The following is a 26,546-nucleotide window of genomic DNA, read 5'->3' on the forward strand; positions in this document are numbered from 1 at the left end:
GAACGGCTTTCACAGTCGCTCTGAACGTGAAAATATACATCTGATATTAAAATCCGTAAACTAATTTTCGTAACCAAATTCAGAACTTTCCTTTAATCTGTACCTTCTAAGAATTTCAAGGCAAAACAGACGTTGATAAAGATGTTATTAGAGACATGGGGAATCTAAAAATATTCCACAACATATCTCCTCAACTAAGCAAAATTATTAGCGAATTGATTTCTAGTACTCGTACAAAGTATATCGGATATTCTTCTGAAGCTATTTTCTTGTGGCATTTTAAAGTAATTACTATTTAAATGGGAATAAGCCACAATTAAACAATTAAGGGTTAAAGTACGTTTATTGACGTTTCAATTGCAATTTCCAGATTTCCGAAGTGGAAATTAAAACGTCAATAAACGTACTTTAACCTTTAATTGTGGCTTATTCCCATTTAAATAGTAATGAGAGTATACCGTAATAAAAAGGAAGGAAAAAAAAGGAAGGAAGAAAAAAAAAAGGAATATTCCTTTTTATTCCGATATACCCTGAAAGTTCTAAATTTGGTTTCAATAATTAGTTTACGGATTTTAGTCTAAAATATTATTTATTGAAAGTTTATTATTAACAGTTATGCTAGAAGTTTCCTATACTTTCCTATTAAATACTATTGTACGGAGTTAAGTCGAGGACTCTTATAGACGCTAAAAAGTAGAAGGGAAACGAGGATCAGAAAGGCGAAAAATTTCCTGGCTGAAAAATTTACGTACGTGGTTCAACACAACTACCACAAATCTTTTAAGAGCCGCAGTTTACAGCAAAATACAGATTGCCATGATGGTCGCCAACATTTGCTACAAGAAGTAGAAGATGCTAGAAGTGTAAATAAGGGTTAATAGCTACCTACGAAGCTCTAGTGTAAGCTCACCTATTTCAGCTTGTATGCTATTTATCAGAGTCGTTCTGTACTCTCCAAGTTTAATCTTTAGGGAGATGTTGTGTACCGTATCCAAAGGTTTTAACGTTGTTGTGCTGGCAGATGTATATGCAACACATCCGTAATCAATTTTACAACGATATATTAAAAGTACTGTTTTACCATCGGCACCCCAAGTTTTGTGAGCTAGGTACTGTAACAAGTTAAGGCCATTTCGACATGAAAGAACTAATTGCTGGATATGAATTTTCCAATTTAACTGTTGATCAAATATCACTCCTAGATGCAACTCCCAGCGCAACTATTTCATGTGGGAGAAAATCGAGGTGCTTTCATTATGGTAATCGCCAACGTCGGAAAATTTTGATGTGACACGTGAGGAAGAAGTAGATTTCAAGTACTTTTTTAATGTTGTTTTTTTAATGTTGTAATTTAGGTACTTAAAATTAAATGCGAAATCAATTGATCTAAATTTAACTGGTGATTTTAGTAGAACTTGCTACAATCTTTATAATTTTTTTTTGGAAACCAATGCATAATTCTAAGAATCTACAAGAATTATAAGATTTACACAGATTAGTTAAACCAGAGATATAAATATTATTAGAAATATTTGTAATAGAAAAATTACTATTTGCAATCTATCTGTTAATATAAGCAAAACTATATTAGAGAAGATAAACGTTGCTTTGGGTATCTAATTATTTAGCCAAAGATATTCCAAATTAAAACATGATTTACAAAATAATAAAATAATACACTGTTGAATATTTAAGAAAAAAAATACAAAAGGCCAAAGAAAATTGGTTAAAGCAGTGTGAAGAGATACAGTTGTTGGAACAAAAACACGACACTTTTAATAAGCATAAAAAGGTTAAACAAGCAACTGGTCTTAAAATTATTATCAAGAAATATGCATGCATATGGACCAAATATGATTGACCTCTTTAATCTAATATATCAGACTGCCACAATCCCCAGACAATGGCTGCAATCGACCTTTGTAGCAATTCCCAAAAAGCCAAGTGCAACAACTTGCTCAGATCACAGAACAATAGCTTTAATGAGTCACACACTTAAAACATTTTTAAAAAACAATTCACAGCAGAATTGTTAAAACTCTTGAATATGAAATTAGTGACACACAATTTGGCTTTAGAAATGGTATGAGTACAAGAGATGCTTTGTTCGGCTTGAATGTGCTGGCTCAGAGATGCATGGACATGAATCAGGACATGTACTTATGTTTTGTAGACTTTGAAAAGGCATTTGATAAAGTTCAACATAAAAAGTTTGTAGATATATTAAAAAGCAATAATATTGACAGTCGTGATATGAAAATTATATCTAATTTATATTGGAATCAAACTGCCAAGGTAAGAGTTGACAACCAGTACACCCAACATATCAAAATACAGAGAGGATTCCTCCAGGGTTGCGTGCTGTCCCCACTACTTTTCAATGTCTACAGTGAAGCGGTATTTCAAAAAGACTCAATAGAAGGTATATCTATCAATTGAGAAGTTTTGAATAATTTCCGTTTTGCAGGCGATAAAGTAATATTGACGGATAACAACAATGATTTACAGAATGTAATGCAACGCCTTAATGAACGCTGTTATGAGTACGGACTGAAGATAAATTTAAAGAAAACTAAATGCATGATCATGACTAAATCTGCACATGCAAATATCCAACTGACTATTGAAGATACCGCAATTGAGAGTGTTAATAACTATAAATACTTAGGAACATGGATAACATCAGATGTAGACCAAACCAAAGAAATTAGGACACTTATTGAAATAGCACATGCATCATTCATTAAACTTAAAAAGTTTCTTTGTTGTCGGGATATAAGGTTAGAACTACGCCTGAGAATGCTTCGATGTTACCTGTTCTCTACTCTTCTTTATGGCTTGAAAGCGTGGACACTAAAATAAGTCCATCTGAATAAGTTGACCGCCTTTGAATTTTGGTGTTACAGAAGAATCCTACGAATATCATGGATTCAAAGAATGTTAAACGTGGAAGTAACTAGAAGGATAGGAAATGAGGCGGAAATAATATTAACTATCAAAAGAAGAAAACTTGAGTACTTAGGACATGTGATGAGAGGGCAAAAATACACATTATTACAGCTTATTATGCAAGGCAAAATCCGAGAAAAGCAAAATGTAGAAAGACGAAGAATATCCTGGCTTAAGAACTTAAGGGAATGGTTTGAATGCAGTAGTGCAGAACTTTTTAGAGCGGCAGTCAACAGAGTCCGCATAGCCATGATGATTTCCAACCTTCGATAGAAGATGGAACTTAAACAAGAAAAAGGACCAAATACATACAAGATCTCTTTAATGATAATAGGTTCAAATAACCTCCGCCCCACATATGTAATGACTACTAACCAATCACATCAGATAAAGTGGAAAAAGCATTATCACAATTAATTGATGGCAAAGATCCTGGACCTGAAAATGCATATATGGAACTTATAAAACTAATTGATACCGACGTACTCACCGACTAACAAAAATATTCAATGACATTTATTTAAACAGAGTAATACCAAGGTCATGGCTAAGGTCAACGTTTATTGCTCTACTAAGGAAAACAAAACCCTGATTTCCGGATCATGAGCTTAATGAGCCATATTTAAAGTTATTTCTAAAAATCACGGGTATCGTAATATATATAGGATATGCATATATAAATACATATATGTATATATATATATATATATATATATATATATATATATATATATATATATATATATATATATATAAATAAGGATCACTCGAAGAGTGGTGGGATTTTTCGATCAAAAGGTGGAAAAAACAGACAAAGAAGTTGGCTACTTCATCTATTCATTTAACGACGTTTCGCTCTCTAAGCAGAAAGCATTATCAGTTTATCTAAAAAGCACAATATAAAAAACCAAACATCCACAGAAAAGTCGATATAAATGTGTTACCTCAAAAAGACATGTACCAGTCAATGGTAAAAGTGTAAAGAAGCTTAAGATAATAGACATTAAATAATTAGGCTGTATAAACAATCAATTGAAACTAAATACAGTTTACAATTTGATTCAAACATAGCACAGCAAAAGACCATGTGGTTATTGTACATGTAATTTAAAAAAGTATGTAAAGGGGATGTATACTACCACCCTTGCTGTTTAACATATATTCTGAGGAAATCTTTCAAGAAGCAGTAGAGGATGTTAAAGCCGGAATTTTAATTAACGGAGAATTTATCAATAACATTAGGTACGCGGATAACACGGAGGTATTCGCTGAAAGATTTCAAGGTAAAGCCGTCTAGGAGTTAGTCAATAGAATCACAGAAGTGAGTCAGAGATATCAGCTTTCACTCAACAATCAGAAAACACAATGTATCTTTAAGAAGGAACAGCAAATTGAAAGAATCAGTGTAAATGGTCAACCAATAGAAAAAACAAAAATATGCACCTACTTTGGTAAGAACGTCAATGAAAATTGGGACCATTCCCTGGAAATAAAATGTAGGACAGAGAAAGCAAGATCTGCATTTCAAAAATGGCTACACCATTCAAATGCCATGATTTTTCAGTACCCATAAAAATCAGGTTATTACGATATTATATCTTTCCTATATAGTTGTACGGAGTTGAGTCGTGGACTTTAACAGACGCTGCCTGCAAGAAAATTGATGCTTTCGAAATGTGGGTTCACCGTCGTTGAAATATAATTTAAATCAACGTCGTTGATAAGGTGACAAGTTAACAAGGAGTTAGTTAGAAAGAAAGCTAGGACGCAGAGCTAGTGATAATATCGTCGTAGTTGGCAGAATAGTTTTTTGCGTCTTGGTTATTTATTTATTAACCCCGCCATTTTCTACTTTTCGACACAAATGGTAAGAATTGAAATTGTTCTAAAATTTAATTTCCTACAATTTCTTTATTACACATTTTTTCGCGCGGTCGATATTTTTCAAGTGAAAACTGTTGGAAGAAAGGAAGCATAATTATCGAATTATCTCGTTTATTATTAACTTTACGACACGAATGTACTTAAGCAAAAATAAAGAGAATTATATTTGATACAATTTTGTTTTGTTTTATTTTTTTTGCTAAAATCAATAGTTAAAATCGTAGGTAGATTGCTGTTTATGGCTTGCTGCTGATGACGTCACCATCTAGGGTTTGTAAAAGATTAAAATTGTATAAAATATATTTTTTTCCATTTTTGTTTGTGCACATTTATGTCGTAAAATTAATAATAAACGAGATAATTCAAAAATTATGCTTCCCTCACCCCTTTCACTATTTTCCCCTTTTTCAAATAGGTTGTAAATCGTTATTTCTGGCGTTACAATTTTTGTCGAAAAATTGAAAATATGTCGGCTAACGCAACAGTTGAATTCCGTCGCGATTTTAATTTACACTACTATTGACCCCTTTTAAGGTAAGAATAATAAAATTTGGGGCAGCTCGCCATGCAAGGTTAGGACTTTTTTCTCCTAAGCCGACTGGACTACCTCCTGTAAAATTTAGATTTGGTACTTACCTTCTTTTTATTGTAAATGCATCAATTACAATTATTACATTGTAACCTCGGAAACCCTTTTTGGATGGTGCTAGAAAGGTCACCAATGGAGACACTGCGGACGACAGCCAGATGGTTGGTGGAGAGCGAGTCGTGGGTTCGACACTAGCTTTTGGAACCGGGAATGGGTCCAACGGACGAAATAAGTAAAGATATGACAGAATAAGACGTATTAGAAAAGGTACCAAAATAAACAAAAAGATAGATGGGTAAAATTACCAAAGATAAGATAAGATAGGAACATGGCGCCACTTAATTTTTTGGGGTTTAAGGAGAAAATTAAGAAACCTTAGAAAAGAAAAAAAAAGAAAAATATTTTGGTTCTGAGACCAAATACAAGGAACGATACCAACAATTAATTATTAAATAAATTTGGTCAACACACTATATAAACAAATAATAAATATATTAGCCTATACGAAACTTAATCAGCCTGATCCTTCTTCTGGTCAAAGGTATAATAATAATTTAATATAATAAGCAAATATTCAGACTTATTATGTTATCAGGAAGCTTGTTAGGAGTTGACAAATAAAATTCATACATAAACAAAAACAATATATTCAACAACACAATGATGTAGGCGGCTGAATGTACACTCAAGTAATAAAAATACACCATCAATTATTAAATGCTGGTATACATATAAAAAAATAAACAGTATTATAATTGATAAAACCTTTACAAATACAATATAATGAAATCATACACAAATTAAATTATCAGCGAAGAGAGTCTGATGCTATATAAAAATATTCTACTAAAGTTGGAATAAAGAAAATCTCTCTTTGCTGTTTAATGAGCAAATCTCGAAATACTGGGAATAGTAAATACAAAAATGAATAACAAATAACACAAAGTTAATCAAAGTTATATTCACAGCATACGACATGATTACAGAAATAAAAATTTAACCAACCCGCACTGGTTAAGTTAATTATCTGTGCGCACTGTTGTTTAATGATTAACGGAGAATTAAATGTTCGTAATTATTTTTTATTACAATTTCTTAGTAGCTGATGGAAAGTTCGTAAGCAAATATTGAATGTTCTTTAAATTGAATGCAAAAATCAGTAGTTACTCTTAACTACAGGTAAAGACATGGATGAACGTAGATTCGCCCAGATAATTGAAGATAATAAGATTACTTAGTATAGTTACAGTAAATCTTGATGACTGCTACACTGCACTGAAACTATGTACTATACTTGTATCAAGCACTGAAGTTATTTTTATTAAAAGGTACTTTATACCAATATTTAATCTAATATGATATTAGATTAAAAGAACTTAAATAGAAGGAATGTAATGAAGTAAAGAAGTAATGTTCCTCTCAAAATTTCACAAGCTTCCCCCCAACATTAAGGTGTGATATCCCCCACTTAAATATGACAGGCCAGCCTGGATGGATTTCTAAAAAGGTAAAAAGATTCTAACGATATCGAAAATAACGGTACTTTTCTAGCTAGGAACATGATGAAAGATAGACCCTTTCGGATTAAGTTCTCTCAGAAAATTGCTATAACGTGCCTTCGACGATATTTACCAAATTTATCAAAAAGAAATCACCTGAAACCGGAAAGAATTAACCGAGGATTAACGAGGATAATAAGTTGGACCTTTCGCCTTTTGAGATAGTCGGTAAATTCCAATAAAATTTCCTAATGGTCAACACGACCAACCGCGTATATATTATTTGCAAATACGGCCATCGGCGTCTCAGCAATAGGGGTAAAAGGATTAAAAATTATTTAATATTTTAATTATAAAAAAAATGATACGACATTCTTTATTTTATTCAAGCCTTTAAGCGTTTTTATTTAAAAATTTGCGTTTGAAAATGTTAATGGTTTTGCTGCAAGTTGCAAATTGCAGATATTTCATTAACATAGAGTGATTTTGTTCGTCAGTGTTATTTTGACTATTTGTTGCTAATAAATTTTATTATTGCATTACATATATTTTGTAATTGACATGTATCATGATATGTAATGTGTGCTTTTGTTTTTAGATTAATAAGTGTTTAGAATTATACGAACAACTTCTACAACGAATGGGTGTAGCCATAGTAGGCCCACCAAAATCTGGAAAGACAACTATCCGAAAATTAGTTTTGAAGGTAATAATATATAAATACTTGATAAAATAATTGCTTAAGTCTTTGCAAAAGTTAACACCTATAGAAATTTTAGGCTTTAATCAAAATGGGCAAAACACTGAAGTGCCATCAGTTTAACCCAAAGAGTATGACACGACCTCAGTTACTTGGAAAAATGGATTTTGATACCGGTCAATGGAGCGATGGAGTCATAACCAGTTTTAGTTTGGAAGTTACTTCGGAACATTCAAGTAATAAAATATTTATTTAAATATAATATATAATAAAGCACTCTTTATTCAATGTGCACCAAGAAATATTTAATATTCATGTTTCGCTGGTATATCAGCTCCTTCAGAAGAACGATTATTGTAATAGTATGATGTTTCTCGCCTGATCTCTTCTAATTTTTTTATATGTATGGTTTCTTCCCTTCCTATTGTTATTATTTTTCCTGTTTTTATTATTTTGCTCTGATTAGCTTTAATCCTGTTTCTCAGGAATATGTCGACTCCTGCATAGAATAACGTTTTAACTAACTATTTTGGCGATTTTGAGTTACAGTGTTCTTCTTGGATAACTTTTTACGCTCTATCTGCCAACATGGTCGGTGTGACTGTAACTGCATAAATAAGAAATATTCCGAATGGAATAATACCGTAAATATAAAAAAAAAATGGATTATTTGTAGAATAACAGAGTAACTACAGATACGACGTTGAACCAAATCAAACTTTCGTTGAAAAATACTGTATCGTACCATAGTGTATCAAAATAATTCTTATATTTCAAAAACTACACCGTAACTGTTGTTACAATTTTATTCGCCGCATTGGCTGCTAAGTTCCGATAATTATGCAGGTAGATACTACACGTCGTGTATCAATATTTTGCGGCATTATTGTGAGAATAGTAGGGGGAAATGGACAAGACAGATCTTGATTGTTTCCCGGTCACGGTGTTTAGTTTGCAGTTGAATAGTACCCAGTGCAGGTGTTATTTTTTAAAAATCACGAGCAGACATCAACGTAGTTCTCGACTGATACAGTTGGCGTTGCAACAAACAAGTTAGTATTTTATAATTTTCTAAAAATAAATAACGATAACCAGGTTAATTTTTAGAAGGTACCGTAGAAGAACATAATGGTACTAAAGACGTGGAACTTGGACAAGCAAGTTGTTCTTCATTTGTAAATACAGGTAAATAACTTGTTCTTATATAAAGTGGTTTAAGTTAGGTCTACATTAAATATTCTTTTTATTGTTCTGATCTTATTTTTAGGAGATGAACTAATAACTTTTAAAAAAACGTTAGAGAAACAAAATGAAATATTTGATGATTTTGAGCAAAGTGAAATTGAAGAAGCTTTTTCTCCCGACGTTTCGGAGTATATTCCTTCATCATCTGGTAAATTTATTGTTTTGTTAGTCATAAGTTTTTTAATTATTTTAATTATTTACAGAATCATCAAAAAGTTCTACTCTACATCAGAATCATTCCGATTTGGGTGATTACCTCCGGCGGAACAATAATAAATCGACATCGCTAATTATAGTCAGTTCAATTTTAAACGACATATTAGGGCAAGTCGTAAGTATAAGCTAAAAAAGTATAAGAAGGTGACGAAAACGTAAAGCTAATAGAACGGAATGGAAAGATGTAATTCGTAAACAAAAAAAAAACAAAGGAGAACAATTTATAAATAAAAAAGGTAAAGTTGTAAAACAACGACAACTTAAAGGTGGTTGTATGGACAAATGTATCCGAAAGTGCCAAGAAAAACTGAATATTAGAACAAGACAACAACTTTTTAAAGAGTTTTGAAAAATGGGAGATCACAACCTTCAGACCCAATATATTAGTCGTTTGGTTACTAGATACACGAGAACTCGTATTTTAAATACTACCATTGAATCTTAAAGGAAGTGGACATTTCAGTATAAATTGCCTATAAATTATAGCCACATTGTGGTATGTAAAAAAATGTTTCTTGATACGTTTGATATAACCGATAGTTGGGTGATGACAATGTCTAAAAAGATGTCAGAGAGTGAAGTTGGTATAATTGTTGAAGATATGCGTAGAAAACACACCACTCGGCCACAACGAGTAGCAGAAGAAATAAAAAAAAAACTGTTCGAAAACACATATCGTCTATTCCAGCAATAGAGTCACATTACCTTAGAAAAAAAAACAACAAAATTATATTTTGAAGAGAAACTAAATATTTCTAAACTTTTTGATTTATATACGGAGGAGATGCAAAAAGAACATCCTATCTCGTCTACTGCAACATTAAGACAGTACCGTGAGATATTCAACAGTGAATTTAACATCGAATTTTTTAAACCAAAAAAAGACCAGTGTGTCTTCTGTCATGTTTACCGAAATGCACGTGAAGACGAAAAAGCAGAGATGAATTTAAAGTACACTAACCATATTGCTAATAAGACTGTTGTAAGACAACTTAAGGAAAGGGATAAGGAGATCGCTAAAAATTCAATGGAAACTATAGTTGCTTGTTACGACTTGCAGAAAGTTCTCACCACACCTCAGTCTGAACTGTCAATGTTTTACTATAAACGAAAATTATGCGTTTATAATTTCACAATATTTGACATATGAAGTACTTTGCTACATGTGGGATGAAACCAGAGGAAGGAAGGGAGCTAACGAAATAAGTAGCAGTGTTTATAATTTCATTGCAACTAATGTTTTAAAAGGATATAAAAATTTTATATTTTATAGTGATAATTGCGGAGGACTAAATAGAAACAGAATAATATTTGCGATGTATTCTTTTGCAGTTGAAAAATTTTCTAAAAACATAACGCACAATTATTTTGAGGTAGGTCATTCCTAAAATGAGGGAGATTCCATGCACGCCTTAATAGAGCGACGTAAAAAAAACCAAACAGTTTTTATTCCCGAACAATGGATAAGCTTAGTAAGATGTGCAAAAACAACAGGTAAACCGTATTTGGTAACTGAACTGCACAAAGACAATATATTTGATTTAAAAAACTTATGACAACATTTCCAAATTGGTATATAAATGAAGAAAATGAAAAAATGGTCTGGAACATGGTGAAACACATAAATATTTCTGAAACAAATCCTGGCGAGGTGAATATTCAATATGATTTCATATCCGATAAAAAAATTAAGTTAAACTTGCTACAGAAACCTATCTCCAGGAAACAAAAAAGGTTAGCAACTTCTAGTAACGGTCTTTTTAATCTACATCTAGCATATTCACCTTATCTAGGGATAACAAAAGCAAAATATGATGATCTGCAGAGTTTATGTCGAAGCCAGTGCATTCCTGTCACTTACCACGATTATTTTAAAAATCTCCCAGTTGATGGCAAAAACATTAATCAAGACAGCGATATGAAAGATTAGACATAAAATAAATATGTTAATTTTAAATTTAATTCGAATTTATATTTAGTTTGTAATAAAATTTGCATTTTAAAAACTATCTACTAACATTATTCCTTAACCTACGTGTACAACGAGCAATAATTTGAAATTCATATTAACTTTTCCGATAAGAACATCGTAAGTGCAGTTACAAGATTATTCGATGAAACTTTATATTTATATCAAAAATTGTAACTGCCACAGTTCAAAAATCTATTCTCTAATAAAACAAAGTAGACCTTATTCTAAAAGAGGAGTTCAACATTTATATAACTACTTACTACTTACACTGAAAAAATGTCACATACATATAAAAAAAGAAATTAGAGAAATTGTTATCTTTTTTTATCATTTCTGAAAAATATCATAAATGCTGGTTACAACGTTATTCTTTGCAGGGGTCGATGTGTTCATCTGATTTGTACAGGGTTTCCTGGATCGCTGGAAATGTAGTTTCAATTTCTTATTTAATTTTGTATCTCTGCTAAGTCTTACCGTTGTGTACTATTTTTCTTTGACGTACATTTTATGATTTTTTGTAAAACATGTGTCCTTTTGGTTTACTTGAAATTGATCTGTATAGGTATGGATAATCACCTCTTGATATGACGTGCTCTTTTGATAATATTGTTAGTGTTACTTTTCCATACACAACATCATTTCTATTCTTCATCTAATGTGTCTTCATTTTTCCCTTTTGTCTCGTGGATATAAGCTTATTATATTTTTTCAAATAAAATCATTAACTTCATACTTTTTTCTCTGATGTTTCTAAGATTTCAAGAATTTATGTTGATTTTCTGACCTCTAAAGATGTTTTCTCTGAAATAGTTCCTATTTATTGTTTCGAACGGATACTCTGTTTGCTTCCGGAATATTTAACAACAGTAGATGCTATCATTTAAGTATTATTTTTGTTAAAGAATATATTGTTATTAATATGACAATAATTTTGTTATCAGCATCATTTCCAGCACGGTTAAGAAAACGTAATGAAAATGCTATTCAAGTGCAATATTATAATCCCGCACCCACTTATATTTTTATGTACAGGTCAACGAACATAAATATAACGAATATATCCTAATCCCGAATATAACGACTGTCCTAGTAGCCAGTTATTTATTACCCTGTATGCTCAATATAGTATATTGCTGTAGACATATATTTAAAAAGAAACCTGAAAAGCTAGGAGCAATATAATGAGATAATTATAAGAGTTTTTATTACGTGGAAAGGGTAAGATCTCGAGATCTTTGGAATACATGCGCTATCAGAAAGTGCATCAAAACTAGATAAACAAATATTTTACGAAACCCTGTCAGAACTCATTGAAAATATAAATTCCCGCAAAGAAATTGTACTGTTGGAAGATTTTAATGTTTGGACAAGAAAAAAAAAACAAACGACAAAGTTGTAGGTAAATACGAAGATGCAAAAATAAATGAAAATTTGGAACAATTAATCCAATTCTACGAACAGCACTCTTTGAAAATCCTAAACGGATTCTACCATCATAAAAATATAAATAAGTATACCTGGGTCAAACCAATGGTAAAACCAAATCAATTATAGATTATGTTATCAGAAATATAACTCATTACTACATGGTAAGATAAAAATGTTACCTACACTATCCACCGCAACCGCTACATCGAAATGACAACCAACCAGCACAATTAAAACCACTGGAAATAAATCCACCCAAATACAATATTAATGCACTGCAAAATGACTTAACATCAGTTTTATATAAGCGACGGCTTAGCCAAAAGTTAAAAAAACCTGATCTACTCTTTAGCGTAGAATACCTTCCAAAAGTTAATAAATAAATTTAATGAAGCACTCGGTACGATCCAAAGAAACAAAAAGGATACCCTATTTTGGTGCACAAATGATATCGCTAATGCAGTTCACAACAATAAACAAGCATATCAGAAGTGGCTGCAAACAAAATATCGATAGACGAAAATACGCAAGATCAAACAGAGAAGTAAAAAAATCTAGTAACAAAAGCAAAAAATGTTTCCTAGGAAAGTAAATGCGAAGAGCTTAACAAATATATAGGGTCGACAAGATCAATAGCAGGATGGAAAATGGTCAAAAACCTAAGAATAAATAGAAAAGAAGTGAGTAGAATAGATTTAATAGAAGAAAGATCTCGGACCGAACATTACTCTTAACTTCTGACTGAAACAAGATCGCAATTAACTAACATCATTACAACAACGAATGAAGTGGCATTCGATAAAGACCAATAAATAACAGTACACGAAATCGAAGACGCAATAGGAAGTCTAAAAAATCGAAAAGCATGCGGACCACAAGGCATACCAAACAAAGTATTGGAATACAGCCCACAAGTATTGAGGGAATCACTGGTGTATGTCTTCACCTTATTCTATAAAGGACATGACTTACCACCGAAGTGGACAACAACACATGTTAACAACATTTACAAAAAAGGAGATTGAAAGAATTGTTAAAACTACAGGGAACTAGGTGTAATAAATTCACTCTCAAGACTCTATGGAGAAATTATAAGAAATAAGATTAAAAAAGAGATGACATATTACGTAGAAGAACAAAATTGCTTTCGTGTAGGCTTATGCTGTATAGACAGCATATTTTCTTTAAAACACGTTATTGAGAAAAGATTAGCATACAAACTTTTTACTCACGTAATCTTTATAGATTTGACAACAACATAAGATAGTATACCACTTTCAATGCTCTGGGTAGCAATGGAAAAACAAGGAGTAAATAAAAAATATAAAAGCAGTACAACAGCTTTACAAAAATATGACGGTGAACATTACAACTGGAAACAAAATAACTAGACAAATTCCTATTAGTAAGGGACTAAAGCAACGCTGCTGCATAGCGAAACTCTTTAAAATATATCTGAATGAGGCACTCTCAGTGTGGAAAAGAAAGTGCTGCAATATGGGCATTCCAATCGGAGACGAGATATTGTGCACGATACACTTTGCTGACGACCAAGCCATTCTAACTGGAGACGAGAGCGATATAGACTATATACTTAGAAAACTGGAGAAGGAGTTCACCAAGTGAAGCCTTACAATTCATATACAAAAAACTGAGTATTTAGTTATATGAGAAAAATCAGAAAGCCTACAAATTGAAATGGGAACTATAAAATCAACTGAAACCTTTAAATACTTCAACGAGTTCAAATAACATCAAAAGTAGGGAGTAACGAAGAAATACATTCTAAGATTGGCCAAGCAAGAGCAACCACGAGACAGCTATATTACGGATTATTGTGAAATAATAAAATAATAAAAGAAAATAAAAGAAGAATTTATAAAACAGTAATAGAAAGTAGTGGGTTATGCGACGCCGAACTTTGGGACGTCAGTCAAAAAAACAAATAAAATTTAAAGCAATGGAAATTGACTATTGGAGACGATGTTGCCGGCACACTAGACTTGATAGGGTGAGGAATGTAGACATTAGGAGAGAAATGGAAATTGACCTAGACATAATAGATACTATCGAAGCCAAAAGACTAAACTGGTATGTAGACCTGCAGAGAATGCCTGAAAATAGGTGACCAAAAAAGATAGAAAAATGGTCTCCGTCCACTGGAAGAAAACGAGGTAGACCAAGACGGTCATAGAAAGAAGATGTCGAAGATGCAATGACCGCTAGAGATTTAAAAACTGAAGATTACTTCGACAGAAAAGGCTGGAAATTAGGATGCGAAAAACGACTCCAGCTGTAGAGGACTCGCCTGTGAATACTGGTATCGAAGATGCTTTAACACTTTATTAATTAGATAATCCTGGTCCCTTCGCTTAGGTTTATGCCAATGGGGCGTATTTAACTCATACTTCAGACGTCTGATATGTAGTTTATGAAATCTATTTATGAGCGTGTCCTTCCATTTTTCAAGGTCTGGGGCTCTATTATTCTTTAGTTCTTTAACGGCATCCACTATTTTCTGCCTTGTGGGTATGCTAATTTATTACTTCGGTTTTTATCTGCTGTTATCTCAAAATCTGCTACTGAATGGGCTCTATTTGTTCGTATTTGCTTTGTTAGCAAACCCTCGATATAATTTTTTTATTCTGCTAATGATATTGCCATCACTGATAATTTGACCTTCACTATTTTTAGGAAGTTTAGTGCTTGGTTTATATTCCTCTTTGATTTGTTTAAGGAATATAAACCTCATATAATCCCTTGAGGAATCATGTTAAACCCTTAAGACTATTCTATTTTTCTTGTATTATTTCCTTTACCCGTTCTAGGAGTTCTCTATTCGACTCTTCTCACAATCGCCTTTCTTTTTCTGAATTTTACATTTTGTCCACGTTTAATTTTTCGGCCTTTGGGTATTTGTTCTTCTTCTGTTTTTCTATATGATATCTTAATTTTATTTTTAAGAGATAGTGATCCAAATCACATACTGCTTTCCTCCTATCTCTTGTATCCAGTACGATGGTTGGTGCTCTTCTGCCTATTAACATATTATCTATCTATTTGGTTATTTGACCATTCTGTGAGAGCCATGTGGCGTTTGAGATATCTCGTTTAGGGAAAAAGTTTAATATTATTATCATTTCCTTGCTAGCAGTGAAGTCTATTAGTAGGCATCCATTATTATTAGTTGTTTCAGGAAGGCTATGCTTACCTTTTAATTGTTCCCTTGTATTCTGTTTTGTTTTTAAATCTTAGCATTTACGTCCCCAATTATTATTTTTATGTCTATTTTTGGTAACTGATTGTATGCGGTGTTTAGATTTTGATAAAACGTTTCTTTTCCTTTTAGATCCTTTTTTTTTAGTAGAATAGTGAATGTTAAAAATTGTAATATTAGAGAACTTGATTTTATTTATAATTTACACATTTTTTCACTTAACGGCTAATTTAGTTGACGTATATTGCATTTAATTGTCATATCCACAATGAACGCTACTCTCTTTTTACTGCCAGTTGATTTACCACCTCATAAAAAAGTTTGTATTTTTGTGTCTTTAATAACATTAACTTGCCATTTTGTTTTTGTAATTGCCACCATTACCACCTGAACAATAATCACACATTTTATATACAGGTATTATATAAACAATTTAACTCAAATGGGTACACAGTCTATATTAAGGTATTCATATTTTTATAGATACGTGGTCCTGGATTGTATGCGATGGAGACGTTGATCCAGAATGGGTAGAATCTCTCAACTCCGTATTAGATGACAATCGCCTTTTATCTTTACCATCTGGATGGCGCATTCAATTTGGACCGAATGTTAACTTTCTCTTCGAAACTCACGATTTAAGCAGCGCCTCTCCAGCTACTATATCAAGGATGGGAATCGTATTCCTTAGCGAAGAAGATCTTGATCTCCAAAATATTATAAACAGTTTTGTGGAAAAACTACCTGACGATCAGAAACCTATACTTGAACCTTTGGTTAATGACTACTTTATAAAAGGTTCGTAATTAGTATATTATATTTTTATCAAAGTATTTTTAAATATATTTTTTGAATTTTAGCCGTAGATTGGATTACAAAAAATGGTGAGATTACTTTACCCTGTTCGACTACAGCTGTTGCAGTGACAGGATTAAGTCAGCTTGTCGATGTTTATAGCAGATCTCATTTTACCGTGGCCTTAATAAATGGTTTAGGCAATCAACTGCAAGATGATTTTAAAGAAATATTTGCTCAACAGGTACAACCAAATAGAATTAGAGATTATTTTTGCGGCTTTTCCTATACCTGGTAATCCCCTTAAACGTAGATACTATTATTTGGAGTGTTGACTTTAGTGATGGAACACAACGTCATTGTATATTTGTGGATATTCAATTATTAATAATTTGTTTTCTTTCGACGGATTATTCGCAATTACTGGTCAAGGGTATTTGGTTTTTATTGAATGAAGTTTTAAGATCACTGGAAATTAGGGTGGAGCGTCGGTATATATTATGTAAAAAACTTTTTTAAGGAACTGCGGACGCCTGACTACGGGAAAGTTTTAATTTAGAATATAGAATTTTTTCATGGTTTTTGTTTTTTTTTGCCGGCATCCCCTCCACCGCCACCAGGCGTCGGTATATATGTAAAATTTTTTATAGGAAAATCACGCATTCCTGTACGAGACGTTGAAGAAGTAGGTCACTGGAAACATACCAACTTCTAAACAACGTCGGCGGGAAATTTGAGAGAGTATTATACTCTGAAAATAGCAGCTCACAGATTGTCTTGGAAGTAAGCGTTAGACAAGCCTAGGAACCTGGTGGTAGGCAATAAAGTTCGATAGTACGGGGTTTCAGTAGAATATACTGGCCCCGGAAATTGTCCATTTATTGGCAAAATTACAGGGCGAATAGGCGAGAACGACGACTTACACATTCCGGTATAAGACGTTCAACGAGGGACCATTTAGCAGCGTGGTAAAACGCGCGGTGAGTAAGGCCAATATCAAGTTCATCGAAGTGCACGTTTAGTAGAACAAGCCTTTTTTTTCGGGGGGTTTTACCACCCCCTGGCTTCCGTGAGGCTGCAAGGCCTGCTAAGCGGTCTGCACTTTGCGTTCAAATCTAATCGAAAATGCCTGGTTCAACCAGGTCTGCCATTTCCTCCCGGTCTGTGACTAGATCACAGACCGCGGCACTGTCTGCCAACCCATACGCGCCACTTCTACAATCCGATAACGATCCCGAACCTGAACAATCCAGTTATAATCCCGCAGCTTCTGCCCATGAATTATCTAAACTCCAGACGGAGATTTTAATCCTTCAAACTCGCTTCAACATGAAGCGCAGGGAGATCGAATTAAATGATCCTAATCACCCAATGTTAAATAAACTCGATTCTGAATACCCTCCATTACCCTCTTCACACAAAAAACTCTCAATTAAACAATCATCAGTCCCTCAATCACAATCTACATCCAAAAAAAACACAGTCCCTCAAAATATATCCACATCATCACCACAAATTCAACCAATCACTTCCAATACTCAACCACAACCCTCCACATCAAAATCATTCGCAAACGCAATCAAAGCACCATCAACTTTCAAACCTAAAACCAATCCTAATATCACAAACTCAATCCATAACCCAAAAACCTTTGAATATCTCATCAAGGACATCCCGCAAGATTTGTGCAATCAACGCACATTTTTCAGAATTCTTAACTGCATACCTATGTTGTATCAAAAGATACACTCACTTAAAGTCCTAAGCCACGGCATAGCTCACCTCAGAACCCTACACTCCTTAAACGCCGACGATATGCAGCAAAAAATTCATAAAACAACAGGACAAACTCAGATTAAAATCACATCGAGAAACCACAGCTCCACAAACCAAGCCCCCAAACCATCTAATTATTTGTTCCTCATTGTGAACGTTTCGCACGATTACGCTGAGGAGGAAATAAAACAAATTCTCACTGAGCAAGACATTCCTGTCTCCAGACTGTGGAGAGTTAAATCTCTACAGACTGGAAAAGACACTCGTCTCATTAAAGTCCTGACTCCCTCTTCCGATAAATACTCTCACGTGCTCAACTACGGCATCCCAATTGATGGACTCATCCATTATACTGAGCTCCCTCATGGAGCAAATCCCGTCATTCCTACTCCAAAATATTGTAGCAAATGCTGCACAAATGGCCATACCATCTCTGAATGCCGACACAGAACCTTCGTCTGCCCTAATTGCGGACAAAACCATAAGTCCAGTGAGTGTCCTACACAAACTAATCCAAAATGTCCTAACTGCGGCGGCGAACACCCCGCATACTCCAACAAATGCCCGAAAAGGCAGGAAAAACCCTCAGACTCCCGTCAAACCCAACCTCTGTCGATCGAAAGATCAATCCCTCCCTTTGATTTAACCACAGACCTAAAAAATACGATCAAACTCAGCACCCTTGTCCTTCTTAACATCCTTCCTGAAAGAAGAGATCTTATTACTTCAATCACAAGCTCTGTGATTGAAAAAATATTCGGCCACACAATTGTATTGTCTGGCCACAACAACAACGTCGACATTTCCTTCCATCCTAACTTTTAAACCCTCTGTTAATGGATTTCACAATCGGTGCAGTTAATTGCCAAGGGATCTCTAAAAAGAGACCCCAAATCAAACATATCCTGCAAAATCACAACATCCAAATCCTCGCCCTAACTGACACACTTTGTCGAAACACTCCGACTTTTGCAGGATATACAACAATCTATCGAAGCCGCTGTCAGGTTTCCCGTGGGAATGGTATCCTTATCAAACACGGACTACCACACTCCCCCCACGTTTTTCCACAAAATGTCCCTCCACCCAACGTGGACTTCCTGGGAATTGATCTGCATCTCCCTAACAACCAAACCCTTACGATAATCTCTTACTACAGGCATCCAGCAAACCCGCTTTCTTTAGAACTCTTAGAGTATTTCTCTACTCTAAATAAAGCAATTCTCATGGGCGACCTGAACTGTAGACACACACAATTCGGCGATCATTCTACAAATCCGGAAGGCATCAGACTAACTGATATACTTCTAGACCTTCCAATCATAAGAATCACAAACACAAATTACACGTTTTTGAACGCAAATGGGGCATCTATTGTGGACCACATCATTGTTACAGGTAGCGTGATGCATAGGTTCGACGATAGATGTCACATAGGCGATACAATAACGTCCGACCATCTCCCGATATTAGTTAATTCTGATATCATGTCTCCTCAAATCCCACCTCCTCCCAAACAAATAAGAGATTATCGTCACGCAAACTGGCAACAATTCCAAAACTTCATAAACAACAATATTCCTGAGTTAGGCGAACTAAATTCAAACGAAAATATCGATCAGAGTGTTATCCAAATTGAAAACCTCATAATCGAGGCAATCAATCACTCAATTCCAATGAAAACCATCCTACCATTCTCACCGGCACTTCCACAATACATCATTGCCAAAATACACCAAAAAAGGCGGCTTTTACGTCAATACAAAATCAACAGAGACCCCCTCGTCAAAACAGAATATAATCGCATCTCTGCTCGAATTAAGAGAGAAATATCTATCCTACAGGCTCGCCAGTGGGAAGATACAACCTCGAAATTGGATTACAGAGATGGGAGTAAATTCTGGAACAAATTTAAAGTCCTAACAAAACAAAAATTATCACAACCATCTCATCTGTTGATTGACAACCAAATTATTAGTTCTCCCGAACTAAAAGCTGAGGCATTCAAAAACTCACTCAACGAAAATTTTCGCACCCCAGACAACCCTAACTTTGATCGCTTATTTAAACTTGAAACTGAATTCGCAGTAAGAAATACTCTCTTACATCAAACTCCAAACCACGTCCCAATTATGGACCCTATTACTGACAGAGAAACGGAGAGTTATTGCCAAATAGGCAAAAATAATTCTCCCGGACCTGACAATATCAGTAGAAGGTGTCTAAAGCAACTTCCTGAGAGTATAATCCCACTTCTCACTAAAATTATTAATGCATGTCTCAAAAACTACTGTTTTCCTACTTCCTGGAAAATAGCAGACACAATTATGTTACCTAAAAAAGGTAAACCCCTTACTAACGTGGAATCATATCGACCTATCTCCTTAATAAATTCACTAGGGAAAGTTCTTGAGCTAATCCTAAAAGAGAGGCTCAGCGACTTTCTCGACAGTCACAATATCATCCCAAAATTTCAATACGGATTCCAACCTAATAGATCCACAAAAAATGCATTAATAGACTTCACCTCTAAAGTCACTCAGACACTAAACAGTAACGGTATCGCCATAGCCACCTTTCTTGATGTACAGAAAGCCTTCGATCAAGTCTGGCATGACGGACTAATTCGGAGGCTTATGGACATCGGGCTATCCTTACAATTCACAAAAATTATACATTCTGACTTATCGAATAGAACAGTGAGAGTGAGAATAAGCGACAAAGTTTCCACCCCATTCACTCCCCTAGCGGGAGTACCTCAAGGCTCAGTACTCGCACCCCTGTTGTACATCACATACAACAGTTCTATCCCTATCCCAAACATACCGCACACGCAAATGTACCTCTATGTAGACGACACAGCCCTCCTAACAACAGCGAGCAGATTTGCCCCTGAGACAACTTTTAGAAGAGCACAAACTCTTTTAAACGGTGTCGAAGAATGGTGTAATAAGTGGAGAGTCACACTAAACGCTGCGAAAACACAAACTATCGTGTTTCGCAGCCCATATTCATCATCTGGCATAATACGCAATCGCGCCGACCAAACGCCCCTGTTTTTGATGGGAGAAAGACTCGTTTACAGCCCGACAGCTTCCTACTTGGGTGTTTTATTTACTAAAACACTCAACTGGGAACCTGATCTAAAGGCAACTTTAGATAGGGTCAGAAACCGAGCCCGACTCCTAGTTCCATTATCAGCGACGTTTGGTAAAACCAACAATAAAACTCTCACACACACTTATAAAACGTTCATTCGACCCGTTATTGAGTATAAGTCTAGCTTATATTGCCTTCTTAAGGGTTATCAAAGGAACAGACTGTCTGCTGCGGAGCGTGGAATCTTGCGTAGAACGTGCAGAAAACGTTGGCACTTCCCCTCCCGTGAAATCCACCACACAGCAAATACCACTCCCATTATCGAGAGAATAAAATCTCTCAACAGGAACTTCACCCTCAAAACAATTAACGGCCCCCTTTCAATTACACAAAATACCCTAAAAAGTTCCTGTTCCTTCCTAGGTCACATATCCACCCGAATATCCAAAATCAAACATCCTCACCTACCATCAATTCTACTGCAGTCATGCATAGACGAACTTCCTGACGAATATGTTGATATCCTCGAGGCCACTCCACTAGCCTACAGAACCTCATAACATGTCACATCCTATTCCCTACCCCGGACAGGGGGAGATTGGTTTTTTGCGGTTTCCCAATCTCACTACTCAATGATACCTGTCCGTCCCTGAGAAAATAGCCGCAACTACTTTCTCAACTGAATCGACAATTGCTGGAACCGTCTATCGAACTCCGACGAGGCCTGGCCGTTAGCGTAAGCGACCGATAACAGAATTTTAGTGCAATACACTAGTTCTGAAGTCGGTTGCAAACGCATAAACGGCTGCAGGAACAATGGTCACTAGAGAACACGGTTCTAGTTTCTGTCGATTCAGATTCGCACACATGCACACTAAGCTCACATTCACACTCACACACACACACAAATCAAACAGTGAAAGGGGCACTCTTTCTGCTACCGAAACATCCTCATCACCGGGACCTCCGACCATCTGCAGCCTCCGTTACTTTATACGGAGTCTGTGGGCGGCCGGAGAAAATCTAAGTGATTCGACGGAGTCTGTAACATCGAAATGGCAGCGGCCGTCACTGTTTGATTTACACACACATTCACACTGAGCGAAATGCGACAAGTCAACTCTCGAAAGCCGAGGCGCCTCCACTCACGAGCACACTCGTCCACAAAATTACAGTGCAATACACTGGTTTTGGGGCCGAGTTAAGCTCGAGACTGCACAGGACCAATGGTCACTAGAGACAGGGCTTGTCGTGTCTAGCTCAAAAACCAACACATTCACTGGAAAGAACATCGATTCCAGTCAAACCCTCTCGCCCCTGGCTCGCTGTCTGCCTGAAAAGTGACGAAGAAAGAAGAACGCAAAATCGCCGGTGATTTTTCGGGTTGTTTTAGCTGTGTGTACGCCATTAACCAACAACATTCAAACTCAAGCCTGAAGAGGGTCAACCGACCCTCAACGGGCACTTCAAACATTCTCTCCTCATGAATAAAGAATCCTTACCCTATCCTCCGAGAATGAACACTGATGTGTGTGTAGGAAAATCAGGACGTCTGACTACTGGAAAGAAATATAGAATTTTTTTTAGGTTTTTTTTTGGAAAATGATTCTTGAACCCTAGTAATTGGGAAACATACTTTATTTTGGAGTGATGTTAAATTATTTTAAAGACATTTCCTTTGTATCCAACAATTTTCCCTTTCATAGTGATTTTTGATACCCTCCACTACTATTCACAACAATTCCAGTCCTCAATAAATTAAAATACTAAACTAAACCAAAGTATTTACTATTTCTTTATTTTTTACTACAAGAAATTTAAAATAACGTAAGTGTACAATATTTACATGTTTGAAATAAAATATTTCTTGCTTTCAAATGACGGCATGATAGACTTTAAAGCTAGTTGGTTTCTAATTAGTCCATCTCGTCTTTCATATCCACAAACTGTAACAGATGCTTCAGTTACCATTTTGACAACTCTTTTCACGGCCTGTGTATGACAAGGATACTTTTTTATATAAGAAATTTCAGATTTCTCTGGGTCTTCTACTATTTCTTTCAACTGGGCATCTGTCAATCTAGCAGTTATGGGTGGCTCAGTCCATAGGATGGTTTGGCAATCTACTAGTTCATAGTAGTTTTTAGCCTTAAAGTTGAAGTCTGGAACTGCGAAACTATGAATATTTAATTTACCATCGCATACGGTCCTATACTTTAAAATTCTGCAATAAGCTAGATGTCTTATATGCTTGCGCTCTTCCCACAACATAGAAAGTAATATATTTTCAGGGTGCCAAAAAGATCAGGTTTTATTAATTACTTTGAAAATAACATTTTTTAAATCTTCGTGTAAATAATGTCATAGTTCAATATACTTGAATATATGTTGTGCGCCATAAATGCATGAAGATTTTGTTTTGATCAAAAACCACATTGGAGCCTAAACATTAATTATAAATGTTGCCAATGAAACTAAATTCTGAGTCGAATTTTCGGTACTAACATACAAACGAAGGATTCGGTTAGCAGTAGTTAATCAACGGGAATGAACTAGTTTTCCAGGGTCACGTTTGGAAAGAGCTTCGGAGCAGCTGCCGTTTATTATTTATGAACATATTTGATGTAAATAGTTTAGATCCGTACTCACCTCAAAATTAGATGTTATATCAGGTAGTTCTGATTCTATCCTAGAAAACTCCACAATAGAAAGCTTTTCGCAATTATGTAAAAGCATTCCAATGTGTCCACAAAATGCTCGAGGGCCAGTTGTCTCACCATCATGATGCTGAAGCAAATGTTGCAAAGGAAGTTCGTTCGCATGCAATTGGCAAATAAACCATTGCAAGGGCCGCCCAATTGTTTTTTCCAACAACGAAATAATTCCACCCTTACATGCTACATTGGTATTTGTTCCGTCACATCCAATTACCTCTAAACTGTCTAATGAAATCAAAGAGATTTAAAAATAAAATATTAAATGCGTCCAAAATATTTGCTGCCGTTTCAGAGATAGGAGATATATGGCCCAGATATTTTCAATCAGGTTCTTGTATTAAACTAATGTGTTCTTCTACTATTGTTCTTTTCCTATTATCTCAAAAGTCAATGTTTTATCTTTACGACCATCGAAGTACAAACTAAACAAAACTATTGATTTTGAGAATCTTTGAAGGTCTGTCCTATTTTTTTGTCTTTCGTGTGTCACTTTCTGACGGTCAATAATATTTTGAGTATCTTCGTTATTGACAATTCCATAGTCTTGTAACACTGCCGAAGCTATTGCAGCACCTGCTCTATCTGACACCGCGTATCTATCAAGCGTTTTAGCTAACTCAGAGAGATTTCTGGTATTACGTTTGGTCGGATGTAATATAGTTTGTTCATCAGAAATAACGGCAGATTGCTCCTTTATCTTTTCATGATGGGTTACCTCATTTCCGTCGATATTGTTAAATCCCGGTTCAATTTCTACTTCCAAACCATCTACTTGTCTGTTATAAAAGGATGTGCTAGCTTTTGCATCATCGATTATGTTTTTTCTTTGTCACACTTATTTCTCATTTCCAGTTTTTGTTGTTGTCGAACAGTTTCAAAATCTACAGAGCCAATCATCATTTGCCGACAGGACCTCTGGTCTTGGAGAAATGAGCATTCCTTTATTGGAACCTAAAATAATATTGAAGTTTATACATTCCTGAAATGACTGGTTTAAATACCAATTATGTATATTAAATAATAAACTTATTTTCTTACCTTGTTCTGCTTTAAACACAAACGTGAAATAAAATTGTCACATTTACATGCAGCAATGTCAAACAATCGCAAAATGTCTTTCTTAAACACATCCAATTGTAAGATTGATTTTTTTCTATTTGATTTGTACGAAGCGACGTCTTTTCTTTTTAAATAGGGCTTCCGAAGGTATATCCTTTTTTACTGGTATTCTTTAGTTAATGCTACAATTCTTTGATGGCTTACAATTGGAATTGAAGCAGATTTCCAAATATTTTCAACCTTCTGAGCAACAACTTCTGAAGCCTCTGATACAAGAAGATTTCGATTAGTACAATTATTTTAAAAACGTGGGTAAAATAGAACATTGTAACTCTCTTGGTACACCAAAAAGGGGGCACTCTATTGCATTTCTTGTATTTTTAGACATTTTAAGTTAAAGTTAAGTTAGTAAAAAGTAGTAAGTGAAAAATTGATTAACGTGTAACACTCTTCGCTGTATCTAGGCAATGACTAACGGCGTTCGGTGTAGAGTCTAGTAGTTCGTCTTTGTCGTGCAAGTCACAAGTTTCAGTGATATAGGCCGGCCTCGTATTAAACGCCTACCACCATACTAGCCCGTAATACCCGTATACACTTAAGTATAAGATTTCAAGAAAAAAAAATTATTTAGAAAAAAGGAACCGCTGACCACTGAAAATATTTATTATAATAAATAAAGCAATAACTTTTAATAAAAAAAGCAATCTAACCTGTTCTTCCACCGCCACATTAGTCTTAAAGTGAAAATATAATGAAAGTGGTGGGGGTAGTGGAAGGACTCGACATATATTTTTGTAATTTTCTGAAAATATTTGATTTGTACATGCACAACTTTCTGTAGGACGAGCATGACTAATTTAGGAAAAAAAATTTTTCGCTCCACCATACTGGAGATAACAAAAGATATGAAAACGATGCATTCTGTAACCAGATTAAAGGTATACCGCAAATAGGTCGGAGCAATGATGTTTCGCAAAGTGCAGGTCCAATATAGAGAAACGGCAATTAAAAAAATATGAGGATAAAATTGGATATTAGGGCCATATATTCAATAATATGAATAGCTAATGTTAAATAGATAAAGTATACAAGTTCATTTCGTCAGATCTTCTATATACTTAACCTAAACACTAGAAACAGAAGGACTAGAATGATCAGAATTGAAAACTCTACATAATTTGATAAATCTAGACCAATCCATTTTTAAACCAATAATTCTATATATTCACCAACTTATTTCTTAAGTTTTAGCATTATTTTAAAGCATTTATTTTAACTTTTCAAGTAATTTTCTTAAATAGTATTAACCTTCAAACCCCACCTATGATACTTTAGTACCCCAAGCAAAATTAATTATTTTATTATGATTCTTGTAATTTTACAGATTTATCGCCGGCCATC

The 26,546-nt window shown here is 34.7% G+C and overlaps 1 protein-coding gene across 1 annotated transcript in view; it reads left to right on the forward strand.

Annotated features, from left to right (window-relative positions):
- Positions 1–26,546, forward strand: part of btv (dynein cytoplasmic heavy chain beethoven) — a 344,345-nt gene that overhangs the window by 144,650 nt on the left and 173,149 nt on the right. The window contains exons 30-33 of the mRNA XM_072524490.1: positions 7,520–7,627; positions 7,701–7,857; positions 16,183–16,497; positions 16,560–16,738. Coding sequence (XP_072380591.1) covers positions 7,520–7,627; positions 7,701–7,857; positions 16,183–16,497; positions 16,560–16,738 — 759 coding nt within the window. The remainder of the gene's footprint in view (positions 1–7,519; positions 7,628–7,700; positions 7,858–16,182; positions 16,498–16,559; positions 16,739–26,546) is intronic.

The sequence above is a fragment of the Diabrotica undecimpunctata genome, chromosome 3, assembly GCF_040954645.1.
Source record: "Diabrotica undecimpunctata isolate CICGRU chromosome 3, icDiaUnde3, whole genome shotgun sequence".
Classification (NCBI taxonomy): Eukaryota; Metazoa; Arthropoda; class Insecta; order Coleoptera; family Chrysomelidae; genus Diabrotica; species Diabrotica undecimpunctata.